The sequence below is a fragment of the Apaloderma vittatum genome, unplaced genomic scaffold, assembly GCF_000703405.1.
Source record: "Apaloderma vittatum isolate BGI_N311 unplaced genomic scaffold, ASM70340v1 scaffold31990, whole genome shotgun sequence".
Classification (NCBI taxonomy): domain Eukaryota; kingdom Metazoa; phylum Chordata; class Aves; order Trogoniformes; family Trogonidae; genus Apaloderma; species Apaloderma vittatum.
In genome coordinates, this window is record NW_009694539.1 from 1 (window position 1) to 16,425 (window position 16,425).

The window sequence follows — 16,425 nt, forward strand, 5'->3', positions numbered from 1 at the left end:
AGGTTCGCTGGAGGGTCTCACCGGACCTGCAGCCGTGTGCAAGGGGGTTCGAAGTTCTGTATTTAAAATCAGACTGCACACTGCAGCTGTAGTAATAACTTTGCTACAAAGCAGCGTTCTTGCTGGGGCCATTAGAGCTGTGTCGGAGCACGTCAGTCACAGAGTAGCTCAAAAGCTGGGAGCTGCTGGAACCGAGATTGCCTACAAACCCATACCCGGGCTATTCTGAAAGAGTGATTCAGTCTTTATGAATAAGTTATGATGTGAGAATGTAATTAAAGGACCCCTGCCTCATACCTGAGCATAACTGACTATTCACTTTGCAAGTATTTATTTTTTTGTCTCCCATGTCCCATTTATTAAGCAGTATTAAAGACCAGCTGCAGTAATTTACAGCCCCTTACTCATAGGTTTTCTAAGGTATTAATCATTACAGTATCTGAATGTATTTATTTCTTTCACACTTCTGTGAAACTGTTATCATCCCCCTTCTTCAGATAGGTAGATGGGCTGACACAAAAAGGCATCCACTAATTTTATGTTCCTTTGGTGACATGTTAGAACCCGATTTTACCAAGGACATCCTACATGGAAGTTCTACTACCCAGAGCCTGCCTCACCAAGTACTGCAGTAGTCTGGTACTCCAACCCCAGGATATTCAGCAGGCTGGGAGCATAATATTAGTAAACATCAATAGGTATTATTTTAAAGTGATTAAACTAACCTCATGCTGAACCTTTGTGACAGCTGTAAGGCTAAAATCCACTTTTCCAGAATAGCATTCAGCTGGCTTAATGAAGAGATTCTCTTCTCTCTTCTTGCACTTGTTTAATACATTCCCACATAGCTTGCAAATTCACCAAACCAAGTCTTGCAGCAGAAGGATCCCCAGGACAAGAGCCTCCATTCGTTCTTGGAACAGCTCCCGTGCACTGAGCACAGCAGGGTCCGGGGGGAGGCAATCACTGATTACAGCCCATAAGGTGAGGTGCTTGCATAATGGGGCCATCTTAAGGTCCCACCAAGCTCACTGCCCCAGTTCTCCTGCCTGACCTCAGCATGCCCCGGTTATGCCTTCTGCATCGTGATCATCCTCCAGCCTTCATCCTTCCCACAGCACAAACCTCAGCAAGAACACGAAGGAAAGTGATGGAGGAGTCTTTCACGGCTTCTGCCAGCCCGAAGCGATCCTTGCAGAGCCTGCCTTCAGTCCCCAGAGTCCTGAGCCAGGCACCACAGTCACCCACCCACAGGCAGGGAGGAGGAAGGGAAATGCAATTTCCCTCTTCCTCAGTGCTTGGACCACAGTATGAAAACAGGCAGATTCATCCTTTCAGAAAAATTTTACGTGACCAGAGTTTGTGGAGATAGTGCATCAGTAGTCTGGGCAACAAGATCAAGAAAAAAGGCAGTTCTTGATGGCTTATGAAACCAGGGGTAAAAAAGCTAAGCAAAAAAAAAAAAAGTTCTATAATGCATATAGTTCAAAGGTTTCCACTTCTGCATCAGAAAGTCTGCCCGTCTGCTTATTCCCAAGTTTCAAGTTCTGAATTACTGGAACACCGTGTACAAAGGAAATATCACTATAGGAAACTTTACACATATTTAACATCAAAAAATGCTTCTGTGGTCTCAGTCTTTGAAAGAACATAGACTGTATTATACGCTAATGATTAATGTAGTTGTGTATCATAATTATGCAAAGCTGTGCGTCTCAAAAAATATAATTATATATTTGCAAAAATTGTTATGTTTGCATTGTGCCCATTAAAGAGTAAAACATTATGGGAACTACAACGTTTCCCCCAAAAATTCATGTATTTCTAAAATGTCTTTTTTTCCTCTACGCATATGCCGAAGTTGCACGTGCAGCTCCCCTCTCCCTAGATCACACGCCCACAAAGCAGGAGTAACAAGATCTGGAAGCAGGCACCAGTCAGAACAGTGCTAAATGTCGGCCTAGGAAGCCTAGATATTTTCATAAGTAAGGATTAGCTGCAAACATTCTCTCTAAACCTTTTTTTACCATTCTTAGATACAAACCAATTGTATTTCTTAGTGAGGCAACTTCACGAGGTGTTTAAATGCCTTTGTTTCGTGAAATTATGAGTGCTAGAGGTCACCATCATCCCACGCGTTTCAAGTTACTCAACTGTGCTGGGAACAGTATTTTTTCTGGCAGATTTTCTATGAACTGATTATAGTTAATCATAAAATCTATTATAATAGATTAATCTTTTAGTTAGTCTATTTTAATAGCATGTATTATTATACAGATTATATACAAACTGTATAATCATATAGTTATTCTGCAGAAAAACAAATATCAGGACCTTCAACGACAAAGTCTAAATATTTTTTCTGCTCTCTCCCTCCCATATTATCAGTTATTAAATCCCAATGTCTTTCCCAATCTGTATCCAGTACTGGGAGATAAACTTCATAACCTGTTCTCATACCAAAAAAAATCCTTAGTTGAATTAGTAAGACAACTCCCACCAGCAGCCTTCCACTAACTTGTTTTGTGCTCATCCAAACCTCTTAAAACTTGCCGCAGGTAGCTTTGGAGTGAGCAGGGCAAGGAAATGCTGCCCGTTACCGCTCAGGGACCTGGATCCGTTAACTCAGCCTCAAGGATGACGTGAAGCCCTAAAAAAAAGTCACCTGCTGTCTCAACATTTAGCGACCGCCCGCACCTACTGCTTTAGTACTGACACAGGGCAGCTAAAATGAAGTTCCTAAACACAGTCTCTTCTGGAGAAAAAAAACCCAACCCCCCCAACCCTTTCAACTGCCCTGGCAATGCCCCTTCCTGTGCTCTACACCCCTCCCACCGCTGTTTGGCTTTTGTCTAGAACTGAGGAAAACCCGTCACAGGCGGCCTGTTTGTTCAAACGCAGAGCATGACATTTTACAAGGAAACATGGGCAAAACTGCACGTTAGGAGAAGGAGAAAACACTGCAATGCTTCGGGTGTCTAAACTCAGCAGATCAGGGGAGCGAGATCACAGAACGCTCGCTCGCCCTTGCCAGATTGACGCCTGGAAATGACTGAAGCCGGCCGTTGTTTGCTGCCTCGATGGGAAGAAACCAGGGCAGCTGTTCCGAATGCGGCGCAGGGTCTGCTCCCTGCAGACCGGGGCAGACACGGGCTGGGTCAAGGAGCGTGGCCTCAAAGTGTCAACCCGCCCCTGTATTATTTTCCAAGTGCTAACCTTTGCTATCAAAGGTAAAACCCCAAACAAACTGTTCTGTATCTGTATGTTTGATTCAATAAAAAAAGTAAAAAGAGTTTTTCTTCCAGTCTCTAGAGGCACTTCTGGGGAAGCCCATTTTAGAAATCGAAGAGGAATTCTAGAACTAGCTGGAGCCATCAGATGTACCACCGGCCGATCTCCTTTTGCTTACCTCCGTTACGGATGCTACTGCGGTCTGGGAGGAAGAGGCTGGCCCAAGGACAGAGTAGACTGGTAAGAGCATTTATCTGAGTAATTAAGTGCTGAACGTATGCAGATAGAGTAAAAGGACAAAAACCTGAATTAGGCCTGTTTAACATCAGTGAGGAAACCACGTTTAAACATACCTCAGAGTGCTAAGAAACTCTGGAGTGTTACAACTGAGTTACTTGAGATTTACACAAGCCCTATGTGCCTGCTACCACTAAGGCTGATCACTGCTGCTTTTTGGCCAAGAGCTGAAGAGCTAAAGTCTTCCTGGAGAATCTTTAAAGCTCAAACATCCAAGAGCTGGAGAGCTAGTGTCTTCCTGGAGAATCTTTAAAGCTCAAACATCCAAGCTACCTAAAAAAGTAAAAATGAAAAAATGCAATTGAAAAAATCTTCTGATTCTACTACCCTCCATGCCACTTTATTAGTATTCAAAATAATACAGAGAAAAAGTTGCAGTATTCAGCATGGTGAAAAATAACTTTTAAATAAAAGGAATTATGAATTGTTACTAAATTCTAAAACCAGACCTTTGTATTTAATACTAATTATTTCAGTGTATTGTATTTCAGTATCCTGAGCACCATCAATTTAAATTATAATTGAACATTAGCTCACAGGAAGATGATTTTCTGGCTACAGTAGTTAAATAAAGGTTTTATATTTTCAGCTTTTTCAATATAACAAGACATTTCTGCACCACATGTGACTTCTCAAGTTCTGATTTATCAGACATGTATTTTAAGTTAAAAGGAAATCAAATGTCTCATACTCACAGTTAGGGTAGAATACATGGAAAGTTCAAATCTGCAGTTTTTTGTGTTGGGAGGTTTTTTTGATATTTTTTTTTCTGCATAAAGATTCTAGTCATGATTAGGCCTAAAACTCTACAAATCCTTGCCTACGTACTTCAAGGTTTTTGGATGTGTAATCTGTTATTTTGAAGACAATTGTGCAGAATGCATTTGCTACTTTAACCACTGGGAACGCCCAGAAAAAGGGGCTGTGGGAGTTGTGGTGATGTGGACGCCCAAAGGCCACGCTGGACGCCCTGCAGTCTGGCACTTGCCCATCGCAGCCCATTTCTTCATTTCGTACGAGTTCCACAAGTAGCAAGAGGCTGCTCCTGCACCAAACCCGGTCAGTTAGTGAAGAGCCACCAGACACGAAGAACAAGCCGGCAGGGAGCCCGCAGCCTCGGCCACCTTTGAAACGCGCCAATTGAACAGAGAGACAAACGTCTCACCAGCAGGGTCTGAGCTACACTGTGGCTGCGCTCGGCCATCTCCCAGGTCTTTTCCAGCCTCGCTAATTCTGAGATTCTGTTTACATTCAGAATTATCTAAGTGAAAACACAGATGTACTTAGTCTGAAGAAAGAACATCTGTAATGACTTAGTCCAACAATAGTTATTGCCATTTTGATTCTTGCCTACCACTTCTAAAAATAAACTTTCAAATGCAGGCAAACATATATTGCTTTCATCCAATAAAATATAAAATCCTTAAGGATCTACTTTTTATTTTAAATGCTTGAGAGGACTAAAGTAACTCTAAAAATTATTGTAAATACACAAAGATAGACTGCATTATAGCAAAAGAAGCCATATTTCCCAGTTTATTTACCTTACTACTGCTACAAAGACACTAGAATTTAGTTTTATTTCTGTCCATGAAACAGATGTATTAAACTACTTCACAAGCACGCACTGTTCAACTGTTATGTACCACAGGATCTTTAAATGACACTTTGCAGGGAATTACCAAGTAATTATTTAATAAGCATAGGAAAAAACAGTAATTGCAAGCGAGAGCTCACAGCATTGATTTTTCTATTGCAGACACAAATTCCTCAGGCAATCTCAACACCATCTAAGTGCCATGTACCTACTGTAATATCATGGGTTTAGGCCACCAGGAGGATGCTGAATGACTAAATGTAAGAGATCGCGGGTACACCGTGTTCTTCCACCAAGTCAAAAAAGACAGTGTTGATAGTTTGCAGCAAAACCTTGGAAGTTACCTAATTTCAGGCCCTTGTTACCTCCCCTACTTGCTACTCTGGGCTTCAAGGGACTCTAGACCAGAAGAATAATTCTTTTTTTAAGCATTAAAATACACCATTTGCACCGTTGAGTTCCACAATATGATAGAAAGACTCTGAATTCATTGTCCTAATTATGATAAGGACAAATTTGAAGTAACTAGTTTGGGCAATGTTCCACATTTTCTCACAATACCAAACAAAAAAGTTTTAGTCCTATTATGGTATTAAACAGCACCCACGCCTACTCATTCCTGACCATTTTAACTGTTCTCAGCTCTTCTCCCACCAAAGGGCTTTGCTACAAGACATTTATGATAATATGCCATGGCCTAACAAATCTTCTTGTCCGTTCCCTGTCAGTAACTGTTACAATAGCATCAATAACTGGCAGAAAAACACGTAATTTGTTAACTGACAGTCTCTTTTGGCACTTTGTCTTTTCCTTGGAAGGGGCTGGGAGGGAGGTGTACCTGCATAAACGTTAATGGTGTTTGAAACTGAGAACGCGTTAAAGCTTCCTTGTATTTTCAGCTATGAGAGAGTGCAACTAGATCAACGTGTATCAGATTTTTCCCTCATTGCTGATCACATGAAAGAGTAATAATTTTCTCCAGGTCATCTATCAATTACCCTGGTTTGATTCCTGAGCAGGTAACTATGTGTACGTTTGCGTATGTCGACTGTTTTTCACAGCCTGTAGAAATATGCTGGTAAAACCCTTGCAGACTACGTGACCATAACTCACCCCAGCATGAAGTAAGGGAAGCCCACTCTGTTCCTCCCAGGTGCTGCTTTAACCACGACTGCTGCTACGGGAAGGCAGAACAAGCAGGGTGTCACCCAAAGACAGAAAGTTACCGCTGGGAATGCGAAGACCATGCTGCTGTGTGTGGTGAGCAAGCAGTTCTAGGGCTTTGTTTGCTTGTTTTTGGGGGGAATACGTTGTTACATTTTGGTTCTTTAATTCTACTAATCCTCCCATTGCCTTAGCAGAAAGTGTTTCTTCATTAGCTGTAAAATTCTTATTTTACCATCCTTCCTTTTGTGACTTTTTTCCAGGTAAGCTGTGCCTCCAGAAGGCACGGCTATGCCAACCAGCTGAAGGCAGTTGCTTCTTCTCAATCCCTAACCTACTGACACACATAAGCAAACAAAATTCGGATCTACAGCCTTCTACTGCCCTTTCAAAAACCACTAACAACAACCCTCCTCTTTTTCCTTGCATTTATGTATGTTGAAGAACCCACGTTATGCTACTCCCTGCAGGCTATCAACTGGAAAGCAGCTGCAAACAGGAGGCGAGAAAATGATGATTGTTTAAAAAGGATCCTTTTCATACTTAGCAGAAAATATTTCACTCCATTTACAAGTTTACGATGGACGAGTTTTGGGGATACTAAGCACTGCTCAGTTGGACAGCCCACTACTAGTGGTTGCAATTCATAACTGAACTCACAATGTACAGTTTCAAACCCTGAGGTACTAAAATACTTGATGAGGATGTTTACTCATGGAAGCACCATGTCCACAAGCCACAAAATGTTAATTTGAAAACATTTACATAACAAGTTGCAACAGACAGCTGAACACATCCCGATCAGTTTGGTTCAGCGGCTCCAAAACATGAACTACGTGCTGTAGTATGAAAGAGAAGGACAAAGAGATCTCAGAGAGACAAACAACAAAAAATATTTAATGGGAAAAAGCAGCATGTCTTTTAATTTGGTCATTCATTCACAGCTCCCAAAGTTTTACCAAGTATTTTCCAACACACTTCAAAGACTTTCTGAAACTAACTTTTCACAAGCCCCCCAAGATCTGCAGGTTTTTGGCTTTTTGTTTGTTTTGTGTGTTGCTTGGTTATGGTTTTGGTTTGGTTTTTCATCAGGTGCTAGGTCAGTTACTTTGCATATTATTTTATGCTACTACCTAGAACGCAAATCAGTTGGAGAACTGGTTATTGTTTGCTTAAAATTGCAGACCCCTACAGAAAGTTGTTGAGGAGCCCAAGTTTCTGACTACTGTACTTCAAACACAACCCAGCTGGCCATTCAGAGAAAACACAAGAGCCTCTCATTTCATAACTCAATTTAGAATTTGCCTGATCCGAAATAAATTTGGTCACACTATTTCCTTTCCTCCTTCTCATTAAACCTTTACTTTGCCTGAGTGTCTACCTCCTGCAAAATTTCTACTGCCTCATCTCGTCCTCTGCTCCAGCAGTACCAAGCACCCTCGCTCTCACACTCTCCAATTAACCGTCAGGTTACATCCACCCATACTTGGCTGCAAAAGTTCTGCTCCTGTTCCAATCCAGAAGCTGACACTATTTTAAAATAGTGGCCGAGACAGTAGGCAAGTCAGCCACAAAGCTCAAAGTGTCACTGGTGTATCACGGAAAAGCTTAAGTCTGGAGCAGTAAGAAGAGAAGGAATAGTTCCTCTCAGTTAATGTTGATTTTTGGCTGCTATTTTATTTTTAATCCTGTCCTGTTGTTTATGCTACTTATGCTATTGAGTAGTTCTTAGAGCAGCTGGTTGCGGCGTCAACATACATACATTAAGAACATTTCTATTTCACAGCAGAATTTTAGTTCATTCACAAAACTGAACATTTGTTCCGTGCCTAGGCAGAGATTCAGCTAAGCTTTCAAGATATTAAATACTCAGACAAAATATAAGGAAGGATTCTTCAGTTTACTGACAGTTGCAGAGAGAAAAAGACCCACACATTTCTGGGTTGGCACAATAAAATAAAAATATATTGCTGTAGAAAAAAATGTTCGTGCCAAGAAGAAACGATCATGCCAAGAAATCTGTTAAGTCACAACACTACAATTATAAAACAAATATGGCCAGACACAGATTTTATTGTACTTAAAGACACTTCACCTAACTTCTTGCTGAATGCCCTAATTAAAAAGGTGGGTGATTTAAGCTGAACAGGGCACATCTTTGCATCCCTTATTTCCCACACAGTTTTAAAGCTCCATCCTTTAGCAGACTAAAGCACGTGTGAAATGGACAACGTCCGCCAACCCAAGCTGCGCTCGAGCAAGAGGCCAGGCAGGGAGGGTCCCAGAGCACTTGCTGAAGAGGACTACACCCTCAGAGTTCCTTTACTCAAGCACATGAAGAAGAGCATTAAGTCTTTTTCCAGTTATTGTCTTTTCATCTGCCCAGATGCTTCCACTGGTTATTGCTAAGCCAACCCCTGCCTGTCCGTTCTCTGTTGCCGACACATCCTGGCACGGAGCGCTGTCGGAGGACCCCAGAGGAACTCTAAGTCTTACTAAAGCTCACAACAGTTGCTATTGCATTTGAAACGTAACACTGAGGTAGGAGGTCTCGGTATTCCATTTGGTATTTTCGATTACTTCAGACTAACATCGAACTTACTGTGTTTTCTTTCAGAATCACTAGAGGACAGATGTCAAAAAATGGCATGTGAATGTGACCGTGAAGCTGCCAGATGTTTTTCTAAAGCTCCGTATCACACAAAATACCTTTTGTGGCCAGACTTCATGTGTGGGGAGATTCAGCCTTTGTGCAGGCATTAGACACAACATCCGTTTTGATGAAAACTCTGTATGTATTTAAATCTAAAATAACTTCTTTTTTGGGGGGGGTCACAAGAGTGACAACAAATCATTTTCCCCTCTTTCGATCCTCCTTCCTGCCACCTCAGACCGGCCAAAGTCAACATTTATCCTCTTACTTACCTTCTACAGTGCATGGACTAAAAGCAAGATCATTAGTTCTGTGTCAGCTTTTATTGACTAATAGGAATTGATTTTATCAGCTTAAGGAGTGGATTTGTTTTTTTAAGGATTTTATCAGCTTAAGGACTTAAAATTAATTTTGTTTATATTCAGATTCACAATATAATTCAATGTAAACTTTTCATCCCACCTCCACTGGCTACAAGATATGAATCAAACTTCTTCACTAACATGTATTTTAACATTTGTTAACTTTGCACTGACCAGAATAAACACATGAAGTGATCGTATCAGTACGAAGAGCCCTCTCATCTATATTAAACACTTATTATGAAGCCTAATTTAACTTCTGCATTTCATTCAACTTAAGTAGTCCTACTTGTATTAAAAAATACTTAATAGGATTCTTTTTTTCTAGTATTTACTCCTTAATTACAGCTCTCCAAGAAGCTGTTCATTTGATATGGCTCAAGCTCCTTACTCTATGTACACCTTGAGTTTCCTCTGGGGCCAGGGAGAAGTTCTACCCATAAAACTTCAGAGCAATATTGAAAAGTGCAAATGCAAACCATCACCAGGATAGACACATGAGAAAAGTCGCAGACCCTGGGACCCACTGCCTTTCCCTGAAGTGTCTGATCTTGGACAGCACGACTTTGCAAAGTTCAGAATGTATGTACTTCCCAAGGGTGTAAAGACGGTCTTAGCAAGGGTCACTGCACAGTTTTTTGAAGGGAGAGAACCTTTTAGGGAGAGAAATTGCGGAATAATGCACTTGTCATAACTGCTGATTTTTACAGCTTAAGAACCAGGAGTGCTTTACTTCTGCTTTTACCCACCTCACCTTAAAGATTCAGTACTACACAACAAGTTTGCACAAGCCAGAGCTAATGACAAGTACTTCAATATATAAGAAACAAAACCAAAACCCACTGCTTTAGGAAGGATGAAGATTTCAAAGAGCAATCTTTAATCTTAAAAATATCCATAGGCAAATTTAATACAAATGAAAAACTCCCAAACCAGCATAGAATGCAAGGGGACAAAGCTCTCAAAAAAAATATCTAACTTTTGCTTCAGTCAAAACCCATACATTAACAAAAGGCAATCCAGTTTACACAAAATAACTTTCCAGTCAATGCTTGCTCACAGATCTAGATACATGCACTATATTGCTGTAAGATGTAATTACAGTGTGAGGTCACTTTTCCAAAATAATCCCTTTTAAGAAATAATAGTGAAACTAAGAACTGGCAAGAAACTTCAAGGAGAGCATTAAAGCAGCTATTGATCAAGTCTGACTGATCTGAATAAAGTTTTAAACACAAATCATCACATTTTCCAAAAAACAAGAAAACTCAAGCAGACTTAGCCTTCAATAGCAGGAATTTTAGAACAAACTCTACTGTGAGACTGTGTATGTAGACTGAAAACACTGAAGTATTTTCAATACCAAGCCTACACACAAAAAGCTCTCCTTTGGCAAACCTGAGGAACACACTGCTGGTATGAAATACTAAGATAAAAAAAAGAAATAATAAAAAAAAAAAATCACCGTAGCTGTTCAGAAGACCCTGATTTTAAGGCAGATTTGAAAATAAACAGAATGCCCAAGGCAGAATAAAGAAGTTTCAGCTGATCAAAAATAGGGTGGCATGACCATACAAGTTTTACATAGCTAAATCAGGAATGGTTGGTTGGTTGGTTATTTTTCCTAATAGAAAATTCCTTTCAGATAATAAAGCCCAACCTCAGATTTGGAATCAGCTGGTTTAATGGTAACTTACCTTAAGGCTTTTTTAAGTTAACAGAATCCACCACTTTCACTGCCACATATATAAAGAAAAAAGCAAACGTCCATCTTTAGAAGGTAAACAGCTCCAAAGTTCCAATGCCAGTCATTGCACTTGGGTCTCCAGACGCCTTAGTTCTTTAACCACCAGATCAATGTTGATAATTGGATTAAAGTACAAGGCCCAGTAAAACAAACAGTTACAGACAAACTGAGGAATAAAAGGCCAAAAAATGGCAACAAAAAGTCCCTGTGTTGAGACTTTCCAGAAATGTCTCCACATTCTGTGCGGAACAGTCCTGTGAAAAAGGAAAAGGAGAGGCTTAGAGGGATGTTGTGCTTTGGTTTTACCCACTCTGAGCAAAGCTATTCCGTGCTGCAGCCTCAAGTTATGTAGCCCTTCCTCAGGTGCCTCTAAAACACCATTCTGCACTCCAGGAAAACTTCCTTAAAATACAGCAATACCAGAGTTGCTCTGAGGAAGCATGAAGTCACTTTATTCGGAACACAAAGCAGAGCAAGTTCAAGCGGTCAGGTCCCCCCTCCAGGCACCCCCAGCTCCTTTGGGCGCGGTCTGCCCCCTTGCTGCTGGCAGAGGGAGTGAAAACCCAGCACAGGCCAAACAAGGGCTTCAACCAGGCAAGTTCTAAACCCATCACTAAAGGATCAGAGCAATTATGACACTGTATTAATATGCTTGCATTAAGACAAAAGCAGTAACTGAAAACAGCGATTTGGATCACCTGTCAGAAATTATCAGTGTAACTGAACTTATTCATGAACCTGAGGACTCATCCCGTAACAACCTGACAGTGACAACATTCGCAGGTATTGAGTTCCCAGCTGACAGCTAGTACCCGCTACCATGAAAAGCAATTCTCGGGGTAAGAGTGAATATTTACCCAGCGATTAAGAACACACTCATTACCTTTAATGCATCTGCTATATCTAGTCAGTGAAACCAGCCAGAAGAAACCCTTCAGGTGTTCACAGAAACGTTCTGGAGTGACTGCTAGTGCAGGTGTGGGTTCAGAATCAGGGGTTATTGACCTCAGAGTTGCAGTTACACGCTGTCACTACCACTGTTACTTTGTATCTGTAAGGCCCTGTGCTTCCCACCCTCTTCAACAAGCTCAGCAAGACTTACTTCAATTCTCTTCTTGACCAGAGCCTCCAGAAGGAGAATAGTTCCAGAACAGAGAGCAACATGGCATTTACAATTATAAATCTTGATGTCCAGTAGTGCACATCCAGCCAATCCCAAGCAAATTCAGCTATCAGCTGGTATGGCAAAAATAAATACTTAACAATGAATTCCCGCCATTGTTTCCAAGAAGGATCTTTAAGGTCCTGTAAATTAAGATAAAAAGACTGTTAATTTTCTATTAAACGGACACAATGCTGGCTTATTCCCACTAATCTTTTGTAGAAAATTTCTCTTCATATATTGAAAGCAGTAATTTATCTTTACTATGCTTTCTGGTAGGTAATACCCTGGAATTCCCATTAGATTAGAATAAAACATCACAGACAAGGAGACCTTATTATGACATTTGTTAAAATACAGGTATTTTGAGAGTATAGCTTTTATGTAGTCCCATGATCTTAAAAAAAATAATAAATGGTTTCACAGATTTGAAGTCTTAAAACCTTAAACAAATCTTATTAAAGCTAATGGCCACAACACTGGTGATCCCGTGCAATAAAATCAAGAAACAACTTCCTTTGGAGGATTTTTTTTAAAGTTGTAGAGTTGAAACTGAATAATGATACAATGTTTTTGCAGTTAGTCTTAAAACACTTATACCTAAAGGAGCATATTTAATGTTTTGAACACTTACTAGCAGTTTTGTGAAGGTATCTTCATGCTTATCCTCTTGCCTAGGGCAAACTGTGTGGATGAAAGGTAGGAAAGCTTCTGCGTAATCAAACAAATACAGGTATAACATACTGAGTCTTGGGGAACTCTTCAGTGCATACAGAAGAAAGAGTGATTTTCCTGGATTTACTGCCTGAAAGGTATCAAATTATCAAGTCTCAAACAATGAAAAAATGAGAGGGATGTTCCAGTTCTTAGATTTTTCTGACTCATTTTTCAAAGGTTCATGTTTCAAATATGAATCTACATTAAACCGAGCAGTTTCTACAGATTCAATTCTACTACCTTAACACTCCTCTTATCTTTAAAAGATTTTTCTTTAAAAAGATACTAAAAATACTTAGTATGCATGACATTTATATAAAATTTACCTTATATTCCCAAAGGTTCTGTGGTGGTTTAACACCTAAAGATTTCACACATTCCAGTTCCGCCGTAATAGCTTTTCTATGGTTACTGTTCTCTATACTATAAGGCTCTTTTGTGAAATCCTCCTCTGTCAGAGTTAGAAGGAGTCTACAAAAACAGAAGATTCAGAAGGTAAAGTGCCTGGTCACCAAACACATATGACTAACAAATTAGCAGTTACATACCGAACCAGTAAGCTACTCATAGAAGGCATCACCCTTTGGATTACATTCTGTAAGCGCTCTGAAATCAGCTGTGGCTCAGAGCCTGGGTTTTAAAAATTCTTCTGTTCACGTTTCCTCCTGCTTTCAGCATGCAGGCTATCAGCTTGCTGGCTATTACAGTTCTTCCCTACTTCACAGATCTAGTCTGGTCTCCTGAAATCAAACCTAGAGCTCTCAGGTAGAATGCACAACGTGTGTAACACATGAGTATTTGCACATGAAAGAAAAGGTGTGAGACATGGATAATGCCGTAGTAGAATTTTACTTTCAGCATCATTTCAGTCTGTATTGTTAGCATTTAAAAAAAATCTTGGAATACTTTGAGTTGGCTTGCTTAGTATCTACTACAAAAGTTTTCAAGTGTTAAAACTTCCCCTGAATTTTATTCTGACCCGTCAAGAGAACACACACACAACCTACAGAGCGAAGTGCTGCCGTTTCCCCACACCCTATCGCTAAGGAAAGCTAAGGGATAGCTGTTCCAGACAATCAGGCCTCTCACCTCCCATTCACTTTCTCCAGTAAAAATCGTTCTTTATAAAGTGAAGCCCACGGGCCCAGCTGCTCTAGCCAAAGTACCACTTCCTCAGCAGTCCATTTAGCAACGGCCTTGTGGACAAGATGATCTTCTTCAAATTCTCTGCTACTCCAGTGGTATCCAAGTAGAACTACCTATAGGTAGATTTTAAGAAAAAAGGATAAAAAGAGATCCTTCATCTGCAAAGTAAATACATTAATGATAGGAATAAAAATGCCTTCAGGGGCTTAACATGTAGCACCTTCCGTTTTATGAACCCTAGAATATTCAGGTTATAACAAAGTATCTTGAAGTTTTATCCAATTGGTCTAATTTCCACTTGCTACATATGGCAGTTGCAGTTCCTGACAGACAAGTCTGAATGCTGCCTTATTCAACCCCACAGATAAAGTCTCATCTGTGATGATGACCTTTTTAATATGCAAATAATTTCAGTATATTTGATTGCAAGCTTAATGAAGCAAATACGGAAAACCAACCAGACGAAACTTACTGCTACACAAGTTAAAGCTGTCAGAACGCCTGAGAAAAACCCTCCTCCTCGAGGATTAATTCTTCCTGTGTTCAGAACTGCAGGGATCTGGTCATTCCCATATCTTTGGAAGGTTGCTAAGCTGCGTGCTACATCACTGCTTTGTTGAATATCTTCTTTTCTTTGTTCAATGGCATCGGCAAATAGCTTTTCAATAACATCCCTAATGGGAAAAATATTTGTCATTGTAGTACAACCACTGAGGCTTAACATTCAGAAAAGGGATTAATTTGGGGATTTTTGTTTTCCAGCCTCTGCTAAAGACTGCCATGAACATTAATTATTTATAAAGTCAAACTTAAATCAATTACTGCTATACAACATTTTCCTTAGCTTTTAAAGATAAATTAAAAAAGAAAAAAAGCACATAAAACCCCCTAAAATCCTTATTTCTCATATAAAACTAGACTTGTGTGTGCTACTGGCAAGCCCTGCTTATTCAAAAATGCTATGTGAAAGCAAACACAAAAGCCTACTGTCCTGGAATGAGCTAAACAGAACCAATTCTGTCCAATGATTTTATTTTCAGCTAACCTAACCCCTGACACCTACCATCAGTCCTACCCACCATTCATGAAAATATTGCTAACCTACGGTAAAGGACTATTAACACAAGACAAGACAGCAAGTTGCTACTGCTAGCTTTGTTCTACAATAACATCCCATTTCTTCCTATAAATAACTCCTATTACAGAAATGACACAATTATGAAAGATCACTGTAACTTAGAATTACTAGGAAACAAGCAACTGTATTAAAAGGTGCAAGTGTCTTAATACTAAAAAAGGATCCCTCCTCTCAACCCCCCAAAAAATTCAGAAGGGGAAAAGCCAACACTACAAAACTCAAACCAAAGTCAGCCCTTAGTTCCATGCAGAAAAATGTGCTTCAACAGTTCAGTACGAGTGCAGAACATGGAAGATTTCAGGATTTAAACATCCTTGCGACAGTTCAGATTACTCATAAACTATGAAAATCTGTAGCGAGCTCAAGAAACCAGACAATTAATTTTGGTCACTTCAGAAATTCCAAATGGCGTCGTACACTCACCTGAGAAGGATGTTGACTTTGGGGAACCCTTCCCATTTTTCTCTGCATTCGGGGCATTCGTTCTTCTTGGACGACACCCACCACAAGGCTAAGCAATGCCTGCAGAAGCTGTGCCCACAGTTCAGGGTGGTGGGATTGACCAGAATATCGTAACAGCAGTGACAAAGGAACTCACTGACTGAGATCTGCCGACCAGCCTCAGGAGTAGCACGTGCTTCAACTGTTGCCCTTTCAGTTTCAGCTCCTAAAGTCTCATCTTCTTCCATTTTCTTCTATGCCTCGTGTAAGCGGATAGCGCTCAGATCGTCAAACTAGGTAAGGCATGACTTCTGCAAAGCAGCAAGATAAACTGCACTGAGAACAAAGTTACTACACAAGTTCAGAACTTCAAGCTGTGTAACTCATCATTGTAATTCTTTTGTCACTCTGATGGTTTTAAACTTTTTAACTAACTTGGCTCTCCCCCAAATGAAACATGATTTTCTACTTTTTCAACAACATAGTCACTGCAAACTACAATCAAAACCACATTCTAAATGTAAACACCTGGGCTCCATCTCCCTATAGTTTCTTTTCCTGTGTTACATAACACATAAGAGTGAAACAAACCCCCTGTGATTCAGATGACATTTGACAATATCTTTCATCGGGGTTTTACTAAGACACCAAGCAGGAGAGATACTAGTAGAAAACACCATCAGAACACAGAAAAATAAACCACAGTGTAATGTAATGATCTAATTTACTCCATCGCTATTCTTTCCAGGCATATGGAACAAAATATTGTT

At 40.1% G+C, this 16,425-nt stretch overlaps 2 protein-coding genes across 2 annotated transcripts; one reads left to right on the top strand and one right to left on the bottom strand.

Annotated features, from left to right (window-relative positions):
- Window positions 1-3,109: 3,109 nt before the first annotated feature.
- Window positions 3,110-9,052, top strand: LOC104272768 (group 10 secretory phospholipase A2-like). The gene is made up of 4 exons (XM_009867855.1): window positions 3,110-3,230; window positions 3,306-3,471; window positions 6,279-6,385; window positions 8,907-9,052. Exons 1-4 carry the CDS (start codon window positions 3,110-3,112, stop codon window positions 9,050-9,052), a joined length of 540 nt encoding a protein of 179 aa, XP_009866157.1.
- A 1,983-nt stretch (window positions 9,053-11,035) lies between these two features.
- Window positions 11,036-15,966, bottom strand: BFAR (bifunctional apoptosis regulator). The gene is made up of 7 exons (XM_009867844.1): window positions 15,638-15,966; window positions 14,549-14,750; window positions 14,020-14,189; window positions 13,257-13,401; window positions 12,848-13,018; window positions 12,154-12,356; window positions 11,036-11,305 (listed from the first exon to the last, which is right to left on the bottom strand). Exons 1-7 carry the CDS (start codon window positions 15,901-15,903, stop codon window positions 11,113-11,115), a joined length of 1,350 nt encoding a protein of 449 aa, XP_009866146.1. The 5' UTR covers window positions 15,904-15,966; the 3' UTR covers window positions 11,036-11,112.
- Between the last annotated feature and the right edge of the window lie 459 nt (window positions 15,967-16,425).

Bases quoted from the DNA above. Each gene is read 5' to 3' on its own strand.
- LOC104272768 (XM_009867855.1), top strand. From the start codon at position 3,110: ATGCGGCGCAGGGTCTGCTCCCTGCAGACCGGGGCAGACACGGGCTGG. The intron at 3,231-3,305 runs GTAAAACCCCAA...TTTTTCTTCCAG, and splicing joins GCTAACCTTTGCTATCAAAG to TCTCTAGAGGCACTTCTGGG. The intron at 6,386-8,906 runs GTGAGCAAGCAG...GTTTTCTTTCAG, and splicing joins AGACCATGCTGCTGTGTGTG to AATCACTAGAGGACAGATGT.
- BFAR (XM_009867844.1), bottom strand. From the start codon at position 15,903: ATGGAAGAAGATGAGACTTTAGGAGCTGAAACTGAAAGGGCAACAGTT. The intron at 13,019-13,256 runs GTAAATTTTATA...GATACCTTTCAG, and splicing joins AGAACCTTTGGGAATATAAG to GCAGTAAATCCAGGAAAATC. The intron at 11,306-12,153 runs GTAAGTCTTGCT...CCTTTTTCACAG, and splicing joins TGGTCAAGAAGAGAATTGAA to GACTGTTCCGCACAGAATGT.